Genomic DNA, 22653 nt, shown 5'->3' with positions numbered 1-22653 from the left:
CGACAGAACCAAAAACCGAAAAGGATATAAGACAGTTTATCCAGAGAATGTCCTCAGTTTGAGATCTTACGACGACCGTACGACATATGGCCTTACGATACAGATACCGAGTGAATTGCAGGCTTGAAATGAATCTTACTATTGTCTTGACGACTTCATAGCGACACCTGAGGTCAAAGATATGTCATTTTTTTAAGTAAAACAAAACGGAAAAGTTTATCATTCCTGTGAAAAGTGGTGTCCTGCCACTACCCGATGGAGTGTCTTGATGTTTGTCAACATGTAAAGAATATATACGTGTATACATAAACAGTTAATCATCCATAGCAAATATAACGTTGTAAAATATGGAGAAAAACAAAAAAGTACATAGCTACACACCGTTCGTTCCAAGAGTTGATATGCTCCGCCCGCCTGTGTTCCAGCCGTGTCGGTACAGGTATTACAGTGGGACGTGTCGGCCAGCATGACATTGAACGGGAGAAGCAGGTACGCCAAGACCGTCTTTCCGAACGGCAGAGTGGACGACATGAACCGACTGGCGGCGGACGTGCGAGCCCATCTCAACCTATCACGACAAGGTGCTGAGTTGGACATTTTCCTTTACTTGACATAATTGGTGCAATTGGTGATTTTTGGTACAAATCAGACACCTACAGCACATGTATAACTCAGCATGAAAGTTTTTCTGTGTTGGCAGAGGTCATTGTAAAACGAATTCTGACCTTTAACTTCCATCACGAATGCATTTTAACTCATCCAAGTGGATCTGATAGTTCCATGACAAAGATGAGTGTTGCACAGTCAAAAATGTGGACAAGAGTGGGCGTAATTCAGCACCAGGGACAGGGACAGTGGTGCTAGAGTGGCCGTAATTTAGCACCAGGACAGGGGCAGTGATACTAGGGTGGACGCAATTCAACACCACGGACAGTGATTCTAGTGGACGTAGTTCAGCACCAGGGGCAGGGGCAGCGATTCTAGAGTGGGCGTAATTCAGCACCAGGGACAGGGAGAGTGATGCTAGAGTGCCTTCGTGTTGGAAGTTACAGTTTAAAATTCGTCATCTAATAGACGCTCATAGCTTTTGATAGGTGTAGCATGTTAACCGACAATTTCGGTGTCGCACGGAAAGCTGACTCTCTGCGCATTGGTAGGTTCTGTGTGAATGAAGAAAGAGAGAAGGGAAATTTTTGCACTTTTAGATAGTACTGTAACATTAGATGTAGATTATCGTTGTTGAGTTTCTGATAACTCTGACTCACTCTCACACCACGTGTTGCCGGTTGTCAAGAACAGAGTACGTGGGGCTGGGCCAGGTCGCCTATCCAACCGTCGTCAGGCTCTTGCCCAACCACTTCAGGTGACGTCACGTCCGTTGCATTTTTAGCTGCGTGTATGATTTAAGATCTTGAATGTTAACGTATCTGGTGCACAAACCACACACTTTGTTGCTGTTGTAAAGATCTAATTTGTGTTCCGACACAACAAACACTTCTCTCCAAACTTTCGGCTATCTGTAGTCTTCTTCAGTTTCAAATTACCAATCACTTACCACACGTGTCCTTACGACACGTACCCGTCTGTGATTGGTCAATAGTGCCAATTGGCAATTGCTAATGTTTGGTTGTTTGTTCGTGTTGGTACGTTAGTGATGCAAGCTTTTCTCTTCAACAGTAGACACTGAAGTTTGTACATTTTGATGATCTTAGTTTGTGCATATGATGTTTTGTCTCCATAAGTTGACTAAGAATGGGCATATACTGAACTATATTTTTTTTATCCCGCATAAGGCGTGGGTTAATAATTACATTGTTATTATTTTTGTTTTTGTTGTAGTAATGTGTGGTAATGATAAATATGCACATCAACATTTAGATACAGCAGTTTTCATGTCGATGCTTTGTTACCTTCGATCTTGATGCCTTGCGCAGAAGTTCCAAAGACGCCAACATAAACACCCCCATGGTTGGAACGTACGTGTTGGAGGAACAGGAGATGAACAATCTCACCGAACCGCTTCTAGTGACCTTACCACTATCTACGGTATGTAGTTATACCACAGTAGCTACCGCTATTAGCTTTTGACTAAGATTTCTGTATACATACATTGTGAAGAAATATAACTGAGAAGAGCGCAGTCCGTAAGCCTATACGTCCATAACGAAGGAATTTTCTAAGTCACTTTCTCCTCTGAAAACGAAATATTGTAAAACTTCATGGCACTGCTTTCAGAATCTGTAAACTTAGATTTCGACATCAGAGACACCAAGCCAAGGTGTAGAAAATTAAAACCAAGTTTTGTCCCAAAACGATAAGATTGTTTGTGTGTTAATCTTGAATTTGTTTTTTTATGTTCTTTGCAGTACTACAACGTCTCCAACCCTCAATGCCTCACGCTTCTAATCGGGGACAAGTAAGTCCGTGTACTTTCTGTTTGTAACGTTTAGCTTGAGACAACGCTTGGAGTTAGAATCATAAAAAGCCATGGTTACAATGACAACCTGTTCTATGTTCACACTGTTACCACAAGTGCCTGTCGGTGCATATACTGCTTCTAAAGCGGATACTGATATCTCACCGGACTGCGCCAAATTGCGCTAGGAAATTGCGCCAACTTCGCGAATTTGCGCCTATTTTCCCGATTGCGATGGACGAGTAAAATACGTGACCTCTATCAAACAAAATGGCCGCGTCCGGAATGTCACATTCTCAATTTCGGCTCCAAATCAGAAACAAGATAGCTATATTTGACATCGCAGTGTTGCTACTAAATAAATGTACAATGACTATAATTCATCAAAACAGATTTGCAGTGATTGTGCCATTTTGTGCACATTTTCACCGGTAAGTGCCTGTTGGCTCCACTTTGCGAATCCACAAATTGACACAGTCCAGTGAGATACTCGCTTTACAGGTTCTTGTCCATCATTGCGCATTGTTCAATGACCGTTCTCTTTTCCTGCAGGTTTAATCCGTACCGCTGGGTGGCGGACGGATGCAGACTCGTCAGAAAGCGGTACAACACAATTCTGTGCGAGTGTAGGCAGACCGGAATAGCAACCGTCGTCACAGATATGTACGATATCAATGTGCGTAACAGTTGTTTACTGCCCCCCTCCCCTCCCCACGTTCCCACACCTGACTCCTTTTGGTATCCTGTTGTTGTTTTATTCACGCATACATTTACGTACAAGTATAAATGATATTTCTTGTCACTTACTTTCAGTTGTGTAAGAATGTTTAGACAGCGATAGAATGTGTTCCTATGCTGCAATCCATACATTATGTATTACTTCAGTTTAGGTAAGGATAGCTTTAGGGTAGGATTATACAATACATGTATTTCAGATATCACCCAACAAATGCAACCACGTTTTTCCAAACAAGCACTAGCATTGATGTGTCTTGAGTGTTACACTGCACAGTATCATTATACACAATTATGGGATACGTGGTAACTGTTAGGAATATTTAGAATCATGTCACAGATACGTATATGTACCTTCCATGGAAATAGACTGTGCATTTCTTCCATTGCAGTGGAGGCTATCATACCAGCGCCATTTTGAACAGGAGCCCATAGCCGTCATGGGGTGTATTGCATGCATGCTTCTCTGCATCGGAGCTTTCTGCGCGTTCTACTACTACAAGTACGTCCTATCTGTTGGCTTAGATTTGACTGGACGCTAGAATAACTTTCAACCAAAAGAAATCTTCGTCTCAGTTATTCAGTTTGTTGGAAATGTTTTAATCTCTTTAACTGAAGGTTACTAGCATCTATAGAAAGGTTAATGTTCGGAGCAGTACAAAAATGTATGGACAAAACAGTAATTCAAATCAAAAATAAATCTTTGTAAAGTACGGTAATCCATAGCCAGCGGCTATTTATACTGCAATTTGTACAAAGATCGCTAGACGTCGCTATCGAAATATACACTAAAATGCTGAACACCAATGGATGGTTGTTATAATCCGTCACTTATCTATCATTCAACACAGGTGCAAAGCAGACACAGTCGAAGTCCACAAAAACCTGGCCGCTTCTATCACACTTCTGCACTTGTTCTTCGTCATCGGAATCAAACGTACAGAAAGTATGGTGTGTATGTTCTTCGATTTCCAATTGTTCATTTAACCACACGAAAGAACAGAGATCTTTAACGAAGTCTCGACAACTACCCCAACTGTCCTAAATTCACGGATTCACAGAAAGCTAATCTCTTCTAAAACCACAAAACCTCCTAAGATCACAGAACCAAAAAATTACATGTATAGAAAAAGTGGGGCTTTTCGTCTTCCTCTGCTTTCAAAAAAAGAAGTCAAACCTAACGTTAACTCCTTTATCAAAAGCCAACACTAAATTTTTGAATGGGATTAATCTTGTGACATTGAATTGACTAATAACAATCACTGTCCCTTTCACACGTATGTTTCTTATGTCTCTACCACGTGTATTTTTTCCAACTTTACAAAAACTAAGCAACTTGACAATCTTCATTATTGTTCGATATTTCGTATTAGCTACACAATACTCCACTAAGATGGAAGCTATTGATCTAGCACATGTTTTGTGATTCAAACACGAAACAATTTTTGTTGTGTTTTGTATTCCCATCCCAGTTTGTGTGCCGCGGGTTCGCAGTTCTGATCCACTACTTCTTCCTGACCATGTTCACGTGGTTGATGAATGAGGCCTTCAACCTGTATGTCGTGGTGTCCAACGCCATGCACGAAACTGCCGTGCAGCAGCGCCCCATGGCGAGGTACTACGTCATGGGATGGGGTACGTATGGGGTCTATTGATGTGCGTGGAAAACTCAGGCCAAGGGGAAAATATTGTGTTTTTCCGATTACGGCGCTGAATAGATAGGGTCGGTAGGTAGGAATTCTCATTTATTTGCCTTTTCTTTTCTTTTCTTTCTAGATTTCGGCCGAAGTGATAAAAAAACATACGGTTTAACGATGTAAAAAAGGAAATGCACAAGGACACCAATATTCATTGTACAAGCACAAGTATATCAAAAAACTGAACGAAGAAATGAAATACATGCTTACATCTGATCAGCTTTTCAAAGCCTTAGTCTGTTAACAGAGTGTGAAATTTACATGTCAAGTTGAAATTCTATCATGTTTCATTACTCGGATGTCAGATCGAAAACATGTATGTCTTTTGTCATCAGTCGACCCAAGAAAAACGTCTAGGATCGGCTAGGGTTGTTGGGTAACCGGAAACACAACATTTTATTTTTTCCCTAAGCCTTACATATTGTTGATCAGATACATACATACATACATACATACATACATACACGTTGGCGACGCACTCAAGTTTAGGAACTTATAAAGAAAAAATACGCTAACAATGGTAGATAATTGACTAATTGCAAAGAAAGGCAAGCATTTTGACAGAACATCAGAACAAAATGTCTTTGAAGGGCGCAAGTCTACGCTACCTCTAATCTACATTTAAAGTGACGGTTATTTTAGAAATAGTTAAATCTAAAACTTAACAGCAGTGCTGTGAAAACAACGATGCATGAAATCTCCATGATTTGGCGGCGAAGTGATTTTTTCTTCAATTTCCCGGTCGTTGGCTTGAAGCGCATGAAGGATGCCAGGGGTGAAGCACTTACTCCGACATCACTTCTCAGGCGCCATTTTGTTAAGCACTACCAAGGCGTTATCAAGTCATCGCACTTTTGATGGGTTGTTCTTAAAGCACCTGTAGGTAATCATATACGCGTCTGGAATAAGCAATTCTACGGGACGTGCGATCCTTACAGAGAGAATAACATAGATCACTAGCACTCATCACCTGTACTTATGTGAAAGAACGCTAGATGGACTCAGTAAGCCGTCAGGCTGCATAGCTTGACATGTTTGAGCCGATGGTGACAAGACAGTGAATGGCAAGGAATCAAATATAACGGCTGTCCCTTACCAGACGTCCACTATGCCACCATTTTCCATATTTCTTACTGTTCCTAGCTACAGTGCGTTGTGGATGTTGCCTCCATAATAGGTTATACTTATACTTGTACAAATAGGTTATATTTTCGGCAGAGTTTGTTACTTTCTCTTTGTTTGTTTGTTTGTCTGTTTCTTTTTTGTGTGTGATATATAAATTCGAGATTTGTAGATAGGCAGCCCATCTCAGACAGGAAATGATTTGACCCCCTTGCCTTCTTTCGAACTGCATCTGTTAACGAATATGCGAACAAAGCACGAACCCTCACTTGTCGCACACAGATATCGTTTCTGTATGCATCTTGTCCCCTTGCGGATCCTTCTAAATATGTACTTAAGATAAAGTGATCTTTCTTTTTCGTCCTACGGCAAGAAAATTGTTAGTACTTTTGTACTGCATAATCCACAACTGCCGTCGGGCCGTTTTTAGAAATCCAATCCTGAGTCGTGACATTTGCACATGGCCGCTCTTACCGTGCATCAGATGATGTCTTAAAAGGCTTCGCTTAAGCGTCCGGTTTGTTCATCGTTAGTGACACAGGACCTATTGAGTGGTGGGTGGCAGCCATTTACTGGCTGAGGTCGGCGGTTGGCGCCTCCCGGCTTATGAGACGCTGATCGTGTGGTACTCAGAGTTTGTCTGCTGTCACCATGTCACACTTAAAGGCGCCCAGCGTCAAGTAATCAAAACATCTTCATCATCCGGACAAACAGTTTTATGGCGACAATGATGGCCAATCCTCGTCACAAGCCACTCAACCATCTCTGTCAGTATTATAGAGACCCCGCCCGCAAATGGACAAGTGCGCGGTATCTAGGAGTCGTATCTCATCTAGTCTTCACCTTTCTTCTTTTAATACTGCCGGGCCCTTATCTCTAAGGATTATACCAACAGTTATGTTAAGTGTTGGTAACAAGTAACCGGTCCAGCAGAGGAAATGTAAAGGATAAGATAATAAGGAAACATGTATAAGCAACTGATTATTTTGATGTGAAAAATATACAGATCAATTTAGCGTGTTAGTATGTTTGATAAGATTTGATAAAAAAGACCTTACAGTTTTTTATGTATAGATTCTGTGTTTGTTTGTTTTCAAATGAACACGGAAGCAGATATGCATTACCTTTCACAAATTTACAAAAGAACATGCCAGTACGATGAGTCGCAAGAGAGTGATGAAGACCTACAACGTTTTCAGTACCACGGAGAGCCCCTATCTGTAGTTTACAGGTCACTAACAAGTACTGGAGGATCTGATCCTGGCATAAGCACCCTTACGTAACAAATGTAATCAAAGGGTAAACTTTGCGGTCATTATGTTCAAAGAGACGTGAAACAAATTCAATCATAAATTTCTTAGATTCACGGGTCTACAATATGAAGAATACATTATAGCCGATGATGATGATATATGCCTACATGGGTTATGATATATGAAGGAGAAGAGGATGTAGTTATTTTCACTACGTATCACTAGGTAGATATGTCATGTTCATACATCAGTTTTCACTTTATCATGCGACATTTTATGTAGTCTACAGCCCTACAGAAGTAATGATCAGAAGCTCGACCATGGACAACAATCGTAGATTATTGTTTGAATTTTGAGTAATATCTTATGTACACGCACACACACACACACACACACACAAACACTGCAGATTAGACTCTGTTTGTTGCTGTGACAATGCGCTGCTCATGATTTTTCTCACACCAGTTCACCACGCCATCTCTCTTTTTCTATACCGTGAAGATTTTAAAAACCGGACAAAAAAACACTTAGATCTTTTCCTCCCCAGTTGTCCCAGGGATGGTGGTGGCAGCTTTTGTGGGGATAAACCAGGACAGCTACTACGACGACGGTGACTTGTAAGTGCAGCCAAATGCCATCCCAACTTCACAAATGTTGTTGTTGTTGTTGTTGTTGTTGTTGACCTTGCAGTACCTAGTGGCACATAGAACAGCAAGTGTCCTTACTGTCTCAGTATCAGGGGATAGTTTTACAGGGAGGGGTTGCAGGCCCTCATTGTTTTAACGTGCTCGACGCACCTCCTCGAACACCCCATTTCACGTCTCTTCCGAAAACATGGATGCAGCCCCAACCGAGATGTCCTGACCCAAAATTGAACCGGGGTCTCCCCGTTAGCATCTAATTGGAACCAGTAGCTAAGCTGTGAGGCTGCTGCCAGTTGAGCTACAGGGACGTCCAACTTCACAAATGTACAAGATAGAAATGTCAATATCCAACTCCTCATCAGATACTGAACAATTTCGTCCATGTTCTGATATTGACTTTTGCTCTTTTCCTATTGTAAATCAATTCCTTACGGCTCGTTAACCACACTATGAAAACAGATTCTACTTAAGCTACGGAGGTTGTTACGCCTCAGTTATAATTGATTTGAGATTTGTCTTAAGTTGCCTTAAGTTGTGTTGTGTTTAACGTTATGTGTTTCTCGCAGATGCTGGATATCACCGAACCATGTGTGGATGCTGCTGGGTCCGGTATTCGGTATTCTCACGGTAAATACACCCATTCACACATTCATGCTTGTATAATGCATGAATGAAAACCTTTATTATACATATATGCCCATTGCGTAAAGCACAGTTCAAAACAGTAGAATAGTTTACAGATACATGTATACAATGTGAAGCTAGCACAAGAACCAAAACGTACTAAGTGACTTCGACCTCCCCTCGCTTGTTCGTGATGGTGAAAATGGCTGAATTATATACGACCTCTCAGTTATAAGTAAACCCGCTAAATTTGAAAATAGTTCACAAGTATTGAAGGAGTGAGTATGCACCTTCGTATAATGCACTACATCATATTCGGTGGATTTCAGACCTTGCTACATAAATAGATACCATCTTGAGAAATTGTAACGTTACATCCTCTTTAGATCAATGATAGATATTTAACTTTTTTCCAATTGTCCATATTTGGCACAGTCCTATGCCAACTCATGCAACAGCAGTGGATGGCAAAACAGTATACTGCTGATTTCTTTGTTATTTATAAGAATTTATATAAATATTATAATATATGATCCACATGTAAGGATTCTTTATTTTTCAGATCACCACTCTGGTTTTGATTTTCGCCATGAAGGACATAGTGGAAAGTTCCTACTCCAAGGACCAACACGCAAACAAAGTCGTCATGTAAGTTTCCCCTGCATTGCGCATGCGCAAATCTTATACCTTCAGATTCGCTCATTGGATCACATCTTCAGCGACTTTCCCAATATCACAGTTTTCAAGAGTGGAAGAAAACTTTCTGTGTGGAAATGCCAAATACAGATATGAGAGCGCCTAACAGTAACAAACAATCAAAAAAGAAGGCCAAAAGTCGGCAGTACTCATGGCGAATACCACCCCGCCGAACCGGACGCCAGTCAAGGCCTTTCCGTGGGTGTGTGTGTGGGGGGGGGGGGGGGGAGGGGGGTTGGTTGGGTTTACCGGGAGAGCCAACCCGCCGAACCGGACACCAGTCACGGCCTTTCTTACCCGGCCTCTCTCCTCTTCAATCGATCTGAAGCCACCTTGACAAGGGTCAAACTGGCGTTAACAGTAGTGCGGCTTAATAGACAGGAGCGAGGGTCTTTTGTATTGATGTCACGGCTCGCTGTGCGCACATGTACACCGCGATGGCGTCGCTCTGTCTTCATTCAGCACGAGAAGCGTCCATAATATCGTCATTCGGCGGGATACGGTTATTCGGCAGAATGTCTAAAGAGTGGAAAAGTTACGCCGGTGAGGTCTGTAATAGCTCTGTCCTGGAGTGGGATATCACATGGAGGAATAGAGTGTATGAGGAAAACAAACTCAAGAGAGCCAGAGTGGTTTTGAACATAAGTGAGCTTGTGACAACATCAGCGTTACCTTGCCCCTACTCCCTTTAGAACTTGTGTCTTATAAATCATATCATGTCGGTGGTCATATAATACTAAATATAGATCTTGAGCTGCATTGTTTTTGTATCTTTTTTGTAACAAAGACTAGTCCATGCCTTCCCCCTACTAGCACGTAATAACACGTTTTAGTAACACGCAAAATGTGTGTGGTTGTAACAAAAGCTATAGAAACAACAAAATTGCCGCTTCCATTAAGCTATCTGTAGTTGCCTAAGTGGTAATAATGACCCAGACATCTATTACCATCAGACATGTTTAGTTGCGGTTTGATGGTGCTGCCACTCCGAATGACGATCCCCGCTTCTCTAGCCTAACGAGCGAGTCGAGATTTGATAACAGCCACACGCTACCGAGCTGATGGCATGCGACAGCAGTAACACGCACCAGCTGATGGCAAACGACAGCTCGGCTGACGCAGCCGTAATCAGACATCTGCGGCATGTCGTGATTGAAAAAGGAACCGTTTGATCAAACACGACTGGATTCAGAACCAGTCACTAGTGGTGGGGTAGGGCGGCACAGACCTACAGATAAACGTCCATCCACACCGCCCTGTAGTCAACCTAACTGTCACTAACGTTACAGCTAAGTGGCAGAAGAACTAGAGAAAGATAGCCTATTATCCAACCTATTCCAGCTCAAGTTCGCACCTCTGCTCACTTCCCTGCAGACCATTGGACAGGGAAGCGATCAAAGGAGTGAACTGGACATGAAGTAGGATGGATACAAGGCTAGAGAAATATGGATGCAGTGGAAGTTGCTAGAGTAGCTGTTTGGTTCATAATGAATGCTTTTAGTCCTGTCTGTATTTGGTTTCCTGCGAAATCTAACATTACATATCATGCAGTGTTGGATGGCCTAGAAAGATGGTCACAACAGTGCTGTCTCATTAAGTTTGAATAAAGATATACAGCCCACATCATTGTTTATGTAGTCATATATCATCGTAAAGCTAATGTTATCTCTTTGGTTTTGCAGAAACCACGCCAAGGCGGTTTGGACGCAGCTAGTACTGGCCATGGTCACGTGGACATTCAGTTTTCTGTCTCTTAAGATGGTCGGCGCCATCTTGCAATACCTCTTTGCCATTTTCAGCACACTTCAGGTAAAGTATCAACTACGTTGTGGGGATAAATGAGAGACTGGAGAAAACGAAAGAAAAATAGACAAGAAGAAGAGGACAGAAAGAAATACAGACAAAAGGAAAAAGAAAGAAAAAAGGCGACTAAATATGAAAATCTTTCTGAATTACAAATGATCCTGATAACAAGAAAAGAAAAGTGCAACACTGCATAGCCCTTGTTGATTATTATTTTCCGAAATAATTGCACAGTGTAAAAATGCATGGTTTAATCAAGGAGGTACCTCCTTGGTCTTATGTATTGGCCACTCAGGCCTACATACCTACCCTTGCATGCTTAGTTTTAAGCTCTTTAGACGGTTATGAATCTATTACACTTCAAATAGTTCCTATGTATCAACTAAAACCCCGGATATACCGCCTAATAGTACATTCCCAGAGATCCAATTGTTATTGAATGACTTTGTTAAGTGCTGCTCTGTGTTATTAAGTGTACTGCGCATAGGGTCTCATGTTCATAACATACTGTAGCGAATGGGACACATGTAGAGAATTGTTCTGTAATGCTTTGACAGTCCAGGCAGCAATATGGTGCGCAGTGTCACCTGAGGACGCCAGACATCATCAAGTTACAGTTTGGTGATTACTGACGAAACAGAAAAACCACTCTTTGAAATAAAACAAGATATAGTTCCATGGGTATAAATTCATACAGAAATCTATATATCAAAACGTTATATCTAGCCTGTTACGCCACGACTTTTCCAATAAATGCTTTTGTGTGTTGAGACACTACGGACTAGCCAGACTACCATATCCAATTCATTTTCACGATAGACAGTGAAGGTTTCGACTGGTGATGCGCCTAGATGCTTTGACTTTAAGCTAGATTAATGGACTTGTATGGCCTCTGCTTGTTAACCTCTTTGTTGCTCTTTCTCGTTGCAGGGAAGTTTCTTCGCCATGTTTTATTGTGTCCTAAATGAAGAGGTATGGAGACCATCGTATCCTAATCCTGCTCAGACCTGTTTTACTGCCCCATATTTTATCCCTCTTGTCTTGCCCTTGCTTTAATGAAATTCAGTCAGATTCAATTTGCAGTGGCCTTTGAAATCGCCTCTTAAAGCACGCGGGGGAAGGCGGTTCGCCGCCGCTCGCTCATTATTGATGTATGTAGCAATTACCGGGTGCACTTGGAATGACCAATCTCATTTTGAGCCGAAACCCGGGGTGGAGCGGCGTCCCGGCCGTTGTGCTTGATATCCAGTCAGCGAAGATATTACTCTCACACTGTCCTTGGTAAATGGCAAAAAGTTGTCCGTGGAGTATTAGTTTGTGTAGTTTGAAGCGTGTCGGTAAAGGATAGCGGCACATTGGTATACATTGCGGTAGGCTGACTCCTCGACCTTTGGGCCACAGAGTTCACGCGGTATTTCACACTATATTAAGCCATACACATCAAAAATCGATTAGAGAATGAGCAGAAGGGAGCCGTCAGCTATATTCCCATCGATTTTTCTCACGTCCAATACGCGGGTTAAATATGATAATCCGAAAGATGTCAGGTCGAGGGTTCCATGCCTCATGCCTTGGCGCGAACGCTCCCGCAGAATTTAACACTCAAGTGGTCCGTCCTCTGAACGCCTTTCAAAGCCAACAGTTTATGGCCGGGAAATTCGAGCTGGCAGTTTTGAGACTCCTGGTTTTACCCGCAACCTCTGACAGCGTCTTCTGTGAAGCTGTTACCGAGAAGGGTCGAAACTTTTCTTTTTTTCAATTACGCCAATCCGATACCGCCGGTTCCTGGGTCACTCTTTCTCTGAACATTAATCGAATATTTCCAATAGGGTCTGACCAAAGGTCACGGCATAAGGCTTTCTACGCGAGCTTCAATTTAACATATGTTTGGTATCCTTTGCGTTAATTTAGAGTTGCTATCACTTCATTTGGCACGCCACCTGTCCCGATACAGATTATGCTGCCGAATTTCTACCCACTCTTCTATTGGATGGCTTTTCTAATCTGGACTCGCCGGGACGCCATCCAATCTCCATTCCGTGAATTATTTTGATACAATAATAAATCCGGCCATATTGATCGGCGGCCCCGCTCTTTCCGCTGGCGGATAGATGATGACAAATTACCGTGAGGTGGAAATTTCGGCCGACTTTGGAAGGAAAATTCCCTCCAGCTGAAAAGTAAGGTGACCTTGTTTGCGCGGTGATAGCGCGGAGATATGTGAGCGGCCCGCCGGCTCCATCAGACGTGATCTGAGGGGGAATAGACTAAGGACGGGGCGCAACACGCGCAAGAATCATGGCGCCAAAAACGACATGTTTCGTTCTGTCGACTCGAGGCTCTCAAGACACTTACGCGGGGAAAACCACTTGATTAGTGGCCCTTGGGAGGGCTAACAGCCGGCTACGCTTACCATTGCGATAAGACAGCACCGCAAGTGTGCGATGTATCATCGGAATCGTCGCAGAGCCTGTCGGCAGATTCACCAAGTGCGCGCCAGAATACTTATTAATCTGACACGACTTTCATAGTCACTGTCATGTCGATTGGAAAAAAGTATTCAGGGATTGAGAAGTTCATATGATTTCTGTTTCATGTTTTACACTTCTTCCCATCTTTGAGTATTGCGAAATAATTCAGGCCAACAACAAAATTTTCAAAATGACATTCATCAACGTTAAACAGTAATCTCTGTAATGGGCTATGTTATCATTATGTAATTCTTTCATGTTATCAATTGCTATTTGATGATTGTTTATTCTTATTATCCATCACCATTATTATCAGTTGACTTGTCAAATTTATCCTAATCTAAATAAATAGCTGTTAAGTTAGATGGGTGAAGATACAAAACAAGCCATTTTGTTTTTTTTTCTACTCCCAGCACGTTTTATCTCTTTGTGTCAATTATGTTTTGTAAAGTGCTTTTAATACGTACATATAGATTTGAACATAGCTCAATGTAGTTGATTTCTTATTATCTGCCTTGATAATAAACCATGAAATTCTAACAGAATGAAAATTTTCTTTAAAATCATTTCTACATTAGAAGTTTGTTCATGTAACGATTGAATTTTGGCCTTACATGTTTTATGTCTCCAGTGTTTGATATTCCTGCCCCCCTCCCCCTTTCCCCAGGTTTCAAGAACGTACAAAGCACAACAGGAGCTGTTGAAACAGAAGAAGGCACAGCGCAGGCGCTACCGGCACCCCATGATGTCACTCAAGGGGAAGTCCAGATACAGGAGGATGGTACGTGTTGGTTGCAGCTCCATCGGCATTGCATTAGCTTCATTCTGTTTTTAGTTGGAATTTCCTTCTATTTGTGGTAGCAGTTCCATTGTCTTTTTGGTTGCAGGTTCCTTCTATTTTTTGCTTGCAGCTTCATTCAATTTTTTGAGTTCAGTTTCATTCTATTCCTTGGGTTGCAGTTTCATTCTAGCTTTTGAATGCAGTTTAATTCAATTTTTTGGTTGCAGTTTCATTCTATTTTCTAGTAGTATCTATAGTCTATTTCTTGGTTGTAGGCTCATTCTATTTTGGTGACAGCTTCATTCTAGTTTCTTGCTCTTATCACATTCGATTTCATTTTGTTGAGAACTAGTGTCTTCGAGTTTGGCCTAGTGGGTTTTCTCATCTCGAAGTTTCTTTTTTTTCCCTAGAATACCCCTTAGCTTACTTATAGAAAGTCTGAAAAACGATTTGGTTGCTCAACCCATACGCGTCTGACTTTTAGGATGACTCATAACATGTATATGGATGTAAACTATAAGGAAAATATAAATTCTATTTGATAATCGTAGCCGTTTGACAGGTTACTGACAATCTCTGTCAGAAGTACATATTTTGATACAAAGAAAGGTAGCCGCACATTCGGTCCACTCCATGATCCATAGGACAACTAACACCGACAAAATGGACGACACAATTGCACCAACAAACTTCTTCCCAAGCGCGGGATAAAATTTACAATCCTGGTACTGCTGGGCACTAACCTTGTTTCCATTTCCGTCCGTATCTTGCCGAAGCACCGAAAGAAGCTGGAAAGATCTTTCATATCTCTGTACCGATCGCAAAAATGGAAGAAAAATTCATCGCCGAACAAACACTTACCGTGAAAATGTGTGCGCGTGATAGATTATGGCCGGCGGGCGTCATCAAACAACAAATGGTGGAATGGGCCACGAGTCTCAGGAGACTTAAGACTGGTTCAAGAAATCGGCAAAAGTAAATAACTTTGCCACAAGCCGTCAGATCAAATTTGCTTTAACCATTTCTGTTTTGTTTTGTTTTGTTTTTCTTAGCCCTTAAAGTAATTAACGGCAAGAAAACAGATTTGGTGAAATTCAAAACTTACGTCATCTTTGTGAATCAGATGATTCATATGACATCTAATTCCACTTAACAAACAAACAATCACTACAGTAGCAGTAATATTTTCTGAAATTTTGCAGTTCAGATTGATTCATCGTTAAAAGAAATAGCTTATGGAAAACCGTGAGAAATAAGAATATTCAGACATGGTTGGTTAATAATTGTAAAATTAAATTTGTTATTGGTAAGGATAGGAAAGAGATATCTCCAAACGGATTATTTCCCTTGGTTCTGTACCTTGGCGTCCACAAAAACATCAACTTGAAAAGCATGTACTCGCTGTCACCATTAAACCAAATCTAACGTCAGTCAAGCGCAGTGTCCAAATCTCACCTGTAAATTTAACGTCTGCTCATACTCGAGTACTCAGCCATCCGTAACATTTAGACCCGATGACATTTCTATTTCATGATAGGTATGACTTTGATTGTGGCTTATGTCGTCCAAACTTAACTACAGTTAGTTTTTGTTCTTGTGACCACAGAGGCCTCTTGACGTTGGCTCTTTGCGTGAAACTTTATTGACAATACAGGAGTGCCGAGCCTTTTGCCTGGCCATGTCCATTTCTACCGCCAGTGAAAGATTGCGACAGATAAGAGCTATCTCTTAAAATGAATGCACGTCTGTCAACGTCTATGCAGATGCTACCATGACTGTACATGACGGTTACAAGCATGTACAGTCGCATCAAGGCCCCATTCCGTTAGTAGGCGACTCCGCTGTGATCTGGCTGCGACCTAAATTTGATCTGTGTAATCCTTTACTTTATAACTGAATTTTCTGCAAAATGTAATAGTATGACTGAAACGACAGCAAAACAAACAAAGCGTAAAGCTATCTTTTCTATGAAATTGGTTGAGCGCTTTGTTAAATCTTCGGTCGCAGCGCGGTTGCAGCACGGTCGCTGCCCTGGTGTAATGAGGGTGTAACGTGTACCGGGACGCTGGCCGAAACCGTGTGGTAAGGTCTACGCGGACAGAGGTCAACGTTCCCCGGGGAGCCCCCGGTAATGAGACTGTATGCAAGTCTGTTAATCTCCCGGTGGCAGAAATAGATAGCCGGGGCGACATGTATCGAAAGGAGGGGATGGAAATGGATTCGTAAAATGTGTAGGAAGCCACGGACTGCGTCCATTAACCGCCATTCTGCCATGTTTTACGTCATGGAAATGGTCATCCTGTCCCCTCACGGCGCACTTAGGTGTCCAGTTTGGACGTAAGGATAATGTACGGTGTGGAGCTGACCACATAGAGACCTAGAGGCTCATCTCACCAACGATGGCCATCCATGAATATGGAGGAGTCCCGTCCTCACAAGTGGCGAACACTCCTCACTAAAATGTCGGACGTGTTGAATGACCGACCTCGCTAACGCGGTAATTTGACAAGATTAGGAATTTTACCAGTACTATATGCTGAGGGCGGACAGTAGGGTTTTAAAAGAAGGTTTGTGAGTCTGTAATGGCTCTGCCAGGGGCTTGGTCCTGACGCCATGATGTATGATGTATCTTTAACCTGGCTTGTGTGAAGGATCAGACTGTTGCCATTAGTGGCGCGGGACTAAAGAGAACTGCAGTGGATTAAATTAATGGCGGCTGTAGTAACTAAGGTGCCATAACTTTTCTTGATGGGTTTGGCGGTGGACTTGCCGACGGTGTTACCCAAATGTGATAATGACTCACCGTGAGATGGACGTTCCTATAACCACCTATCTCACACAGCTCCGGCAAATGGCTCCCCTATTCTCGGCTTTGCAATACGCTGTCGCCAATAATCCATATAAACAGCACGGATTTCCTGAGTTATGTACTGGGCACGTGTTTCACCTGAAAACTTTCCAGCAAGATAAAGGAAGAAACCTTTGGAGAAAGACTTTCCTAGCAACAAACGATCATTAGAAACGGCTTTCGTTTTTGAAAGAAGAAGAACGAATTGTTATGTCGTCTCTCTTTCTCTATGCCATTTATTTTCTTTACAGAAAATAACGGAACGTTCAGTCTTTGTCGTTTCTCTACATATTGTGATTTTCATTTATCAATGTGAATAAAGGTTAAAACATGTCCTCTATCGGATGATGGGTTCCCACAAAAAAAAACATTTTGAGTATCTTAGTCCATTTTAGGCGGTTAAAACACATGGATTTCAGCTACAAGATAGACAAAAGACAAGAAATAAAAGTCCTGTTTGGAAAATTTGACATATTGCACACCCTTGTAGGGTTTAATCTGCTGAATCTCTGGGACTAGCGATGAAATGTTCTAAGTTGAGTCGCGGGCTATTTCATTTCCTTTTCCTCTCCTTTCCTATCTTTCTGAACACTATACACGATAGGTTCAAGTTCAACATCAAGTCTCAGCAAGGAGGTTCTATATAAACCTCCTTGGTCTCAGTAAGAACTAACTCTGGAACCAACATCTCAGGGTCAAGGGACGGTTGAAGGGCATTATGTGCCTCTCAGTGGCGGCTTAGGAACATTTACACAAAGTACAAACATCAGAGGGTCGTAAACTCTGTCTTCCTTTTCCTTGTTCTCCAGAAGAAAAGGGGAGTGAAGTTCGCTTTCCAGAGGAAGCCTCCTCCCACGGCGTCTCAACAAGTAGAGGAGCAGTCGGGCAGCGTCAGGCAGAGCGCTCTGGAGGAGACACAAGTCTGACACAACAACGGACAAGACAAGACAAGTTCGTCCGTTCGTTCGTTCGGTCAGACCCTTGTAGTGTCCAGTGGCACATAAGGCAGCACGTTTCCTGACTGTTTCAGTAGCAGGGTAAACATGTATTTGTACCAGGGGGAATGCTACCCCTCCCCTTTTAACGTGCTCGAGACACCTCCTCGAATACGGGATCCCCAATTTATGTCTCTTCCGAAAGACGGGTGCAACTCCAACCGAGATGTCCTGCCCAGGATTGAACCGGGGCAATTAGCAACTGATTAGAACTATTAGGCTGACACCAGTTAAGCTATAGGGACATCCATGAGCTGACAAGTAGTGGTTGCGTTGGCTGAAGTCGTTGTGAATCCATTTTGAACACGAATTTGGACTTTATCGAAATTTTCATAAGTACAGCATCAATCTTTGCCAAGGACGAAGCAGACAACTATTTCTATGACATCACCTTATGTAGATTAAGAACACGTGACTCAATGAGCAGTGGAGAAAATATTGCAGATAGTTTATGACGTCCTCCGTCTCTATCCAGGCATGGTTACAGCTAGGGCCCTGATGTACAACAAGTTGTTGTCGTGACCGGCAAAAAATGGCATACCTGAGTCTTGATCTTTATCACCTTGTAAAGAAACTTGAGAAGGTTTTGCGACATAAGTGTGTCTCAAGTTGCACACTTAGATTCGACGAAAAAAGAAGGTCATGACTGAATCCATTTTGCGCAAGAGCATGCGGTGTTTACGATACACATGCGGTCTGTTAGGTGTAGAGGAAAAGTGTTCGACTGTTTTGTGACAACAGTGGCGGATGAAAAAAAAATCACAAACAGTAAAAAGCTTTCCCATTATTCTACTCCTGGTCACGCAGCATTTGATACTTTTTAGAGTCACCCTAAAAATCACATATGAACAGAAAAGTTTCCTTAGGCAGTTAGAAATGATAAAAGTGTTCATAATGTCCAATAAGGTCATGCTAAAATCAAAAAGAGAAATTATCTGTGGATGTCAGCGGTGAGTATATGATCACATTAGTGGGTAAGTTTTAGACAGGAAATGTTTGTAACCTGTGAAATGAAAACTAATTCAAAAGCTTTTACTTTTTGATTCTGAAGTAGAATTAGGATGATTCTGTCACAACATTATACAAGTTCAAAATTGCGATGGAGGTACCGACGGCTTATGGCCAGTTCACAGCAAATTTCTCATGTGTCACAGTGTGTGTGTTCTATTGTGTAATTGTTTGAACCATGAAAACCATCCTTGTATTGGTACGCTATAAGACTATGAAATATTCTATTAGTCTTTCCATAGTTCACATCGATAAGTGTATATAAGAGAATGTTACTTTGAAGCAATAATCCAAGTCTTTCATGCATTAAGTCAACTTGTTGACAAGAATGTATTTAGTACAGAAGTGACGTGATAATCAGTGCACTATGACAACTGGACATTATATGACGTTACATCACACTCTTTTCTAAAGACATTAGAATGATAAGATCTGTCTGTAACATGACCGATAGATAGTCCCGATACTGACTGTATGTTATCACCTGTATATATAGATGCAATGGAGAGTCTAGAATGCATGTTAGGTCTTATAGGACATATATCAAAAAGCCATAGTAGGTTCACATTATCACTGTAAATATCTACAGATTCACCAACGATATAAGCGTTACAACTGTATCTATATACGTCACACATGTACATTGGGTTACCAAAAAACACATTCATACGGCTATAGGTAGAGAGTGGTTGTTTAAAGAAGAGTAGGAAGAAATGTGTGGTTGTCACACCGAGTTACTGACTCGGTATTTTCTATCAGGACGCGCAAATGTACATACTTGTTGAACAAAATACAAGATACGGTTTCACCAGGCTTGTCTTGAAGGTGTTTATTTCTGTCAATTTCTGAGAATAGGAGCAGTTCTCATTATGTGGTTACCAGATCAACTATTCGCCCGTCCGTTCGTTCGTTCAGACCCTTGTAGTGCCTAGTGGCACACAGGGCAGAAAGTTTCCTTTCTGTTTCAGTAGCAGGGTATATTTTTGCAGTGAGCGGCTGCTAGCCCTTCCCATTTATCGTGCTCGGGGCACCTTGAGATTCCCTACCTAGGATTGCAGCGGGAGTTCCTAGTTACCAACTCATTGGAACCAGGAATACAACTGTGAGGCTGCTACCAGTTGAGCTACAGGGACGTCCCACCAGATCAACTCTATTTAAACAAATATTCTTGAAATGCAGGTTATCTTGCTTAATTTTTATTTCTCAAAATCGCAAAATAATCTCTCCCTCATAATGACAAAAATGAAATGAATCAGCTTTCCTGACTTAGTGTTTAGAATGCTGTGAGAAGCTTCAAAAACTCCCTTTTTATGCTATCCCGTGTTGGGAACCATGATTTTGATACGCTATGGCTTGTCGCCTGTTGTGTTTAATAAAACCGGCAACACATTCTACTTACATACCGTCCGTATCGAGAAAGAAAATTGGCTTCGATTAACAATAGAGTAACAGATTTGGCATTTTCTTTAATCTGACAACTCCATTGGCAAAGCAACTTCATGCTGACATGAGGACGCTTAACAGACCAGTTAAGTGGAATTTTAAACTGTACAAGAAAAGTTGTTGACCTTGAAGTTCAACTTAACGCTTCATTCTGCGCAAGGTACCTCCTGTCTCTGCGTATTGCAATAGACATGATAGATTTTGATGTGCGCTTCGTTTATGCTGGGGAAAAGGATGATGATCATTCAAATCGTCTTTAAATTTCATCTGTGGTGATCTACAGGAACACGGAACTAGAACTTTAGGCAGATTTTCTAACTTATCCCTAATATAACATTCATGACACGTATGCAAAAAGTTTGTCAAATACCCACGTGACCTTTCTGGCCAATCAGAGGCCGTGACCCATCGACCCCGAAAATCAACCTCTATCAATACTTAAGACTGTCTCCCATTTTATGAGATTTTTTTTTATCAATCAACAAGAGAAGGTACAGGACATAGCGGTCATGCACTCTAGCAAGCAGCTAATATTGATATTAACATCACCTCTGGAAAATTAGAATTAAACTTACAAAGACAAATACAGGCACAGTAACAAATTAAGTATACTGAAGGATGAGTAATACTTTTTTTCTTCCTAAACCTTCTTACACACCCCTAAGACAAACTTCTTTCCTCCTTAGGCCCCTATTCCACTAGACGGCGATATCAATCGGATTTGTGTAACCCTTGATTGCATGATTTGGATATCATGGAAATAGTAAAATTATAATTGAAAACACACAAAGCTTGAAAAGTTTGTTTTTTTCATCTGTGAAATTCGTTGAGCGATGTGTCAAATTTTAGGTCGCAGTGCAATCCCAGCTAGGTCGTCATCCTTGTGGGATCGGGGGTGATACTGAATCAAATGACGATGAAGCTTCTTATTGTCTCCTATACCTTTTGTTTCCTACTCTTTATAATGTGATTAGCTCACACTGGAAAGGCTATCAAACCTAATTAGCGGTTTATCGATGAGCTAAAGCAAAGACGAAAATTGGAGTGGATAGTTTCTTCTCCGTGCATGATCTCTTTTATAAGAAGAGAGGAAATAGATGAACCCATTCGCCGCCCTCACATCACAACGTGATATTACCGCAGCATCTTATCTGTGAAACTATTACATTGCGCGTAGATTTCAGCATCACCGCCACGATAGCGCAGTCGGCTCGGCGTAGGAGTCCCATTCCTGAGAAGTACATTGAAGTGTGACTAGACCGCCGAGACATAAACACCTGCATATAAAAACAAATGCGAAACACGGCACTGGGTCTTAGTCCTTTTTAATTGCGCAAATCTTGCATGGATGGCTATATTATAAGGTTCAGGCATTTATATTATGATAAATGAGAAACGGTAATGGTTCGAGTACACTTTGTTTTGTGTGGTTTATATTCACAGTGGTCTCATAAATGTCAATTTGTATATTTAGAGGATCCATCAATGCAGCAAGAGGAATCGAAATATGCTTAGATCACTTTTATTTTTGTCGCATCTTATTTCTTTGAAAGGTGTGAGACGAATGCGAATAATATCATCAGAATCAACTACTAAAGCATCTTACAACTGCTAAAAACTCTGCTTCAATATCAATACATTTGGAAATCCAGTAAATTCATGTGCTGCTTCAAGTAGATTTCTTTGGAAGTCAGGATATGATAACAGCTACATCGATGTTCGTCCTTCACCGATTCTACCATTTTTCCCGGTGATTTCCCGTGACGAGCTAGGTGGGATCATTCGGACATTTGGCGGTGTGACATCCTCCACAAGGGGTGCCTGGACGCCCATCAGACAGAGCAGTTGTTATGGAACGGATTAGTTTACCCCGTCCTCCTGTCCGACTTAACGCTCCCATTCCACTAGATGGCGATCTCGCCGCGACCTTTCTGCGACATAAATTGGATTTGTGTAACCCTTGACTTCATCATTGGAATACCATGCAAAATGTAAAAGGATGACTAAAATTACAACAAAACACACAAATAATAGTTTTTTCTATGAAATTCGTGGAGCGCTCTGTCACATTTTAGGTCGCAGTGCGGTCGCAGGGAGGTCGCCGCCCTGGCGGAATG

The 22653-nt window shown here is 41.7% G+C and overlaps 1 protein-coding gene across 3 annotated transcripts in view; it reads left to right on the top strand.

Moving 5' to 3' along the window:
* Positions 1-19904, top strand: part of LOC136448559 (adhesion G protein-coupled receptor L2-like) — a 50624-nt gene extending 30720 nt beyond the window's left edge. For 2 of the 3 annotated variants that reach the window (XM_066448168.1, XM_066448167.1), the window contains exons 11-25: positions 426-581; positions 1300-1363; positions 1935-2046; positions 2367-2416; positions 2969-3092; positions 3544-3653; positions 4003-4102; positions 4624-4786; positions 7771-7840; positions 8434-8494; positions 9054-9139; positions 10870-10996; positions 11921-11962; positions 14129-14242; positions 17900-19904. In XM_066448168.1, coding sequence (XP_066304265.1) covers positions 426-581; positions 1300-1363; positions 1935-2046; positions 2367-2416; positions 2969-3092; positions 3544-3653; positions 4003-4102; positions 4624-4786; positions 7771-7840; positions 8434-8494; positions 9054-9139; positions 10870-10996; positions 11921-11962; positions 14129-14242; positions 17900-18016 — 1496 coding nt within the window. In that variant the 3' untranslated portion in view covers positions 18017-19904. The remainder of the gene's footprint in view (positions 1-425; positions 582-1299; positions 1364-1934; positions 2047-2366; positions 2417-2968; positions 3093-3543; positions 3654-4002; positions 4103-4623; positions 4787-7770; positions 7841-8433; positions 8495-9053; positions 9140-10869; positions 10997-11920; positions 11963-14128; positions 14243-17899) is intronic. The other variant, XM_066448169.1, reaches the window with a different exon arrangement.
* The last annotated feature ends 2749 nt before the right edge of the window (positions 19905-22653 follow it).

The sequence above is a fragment of the Branchiostoma lanceolatum genome, chromosome 14, assembly GCF_035083965.1.
Source record: "Branchiostoma lanceolatum isolate klBraLanc5 chromosome 14, klBraLanc5.hap2, whole genome shotgun sequence".
NCBI classification, from domain to species: Eukaryota; Metazoa; Chordata; class Leptocardii; order Amphioxiformes; family Branchiostomatidae; genus Branchiostoma; species Branchiostoma lanceolatum.
The sequence above is the reverse complement of the archived record's forward strand: the minus strand, read 5'-3'. Positions and strand labels throughout refer to the sequence as shown.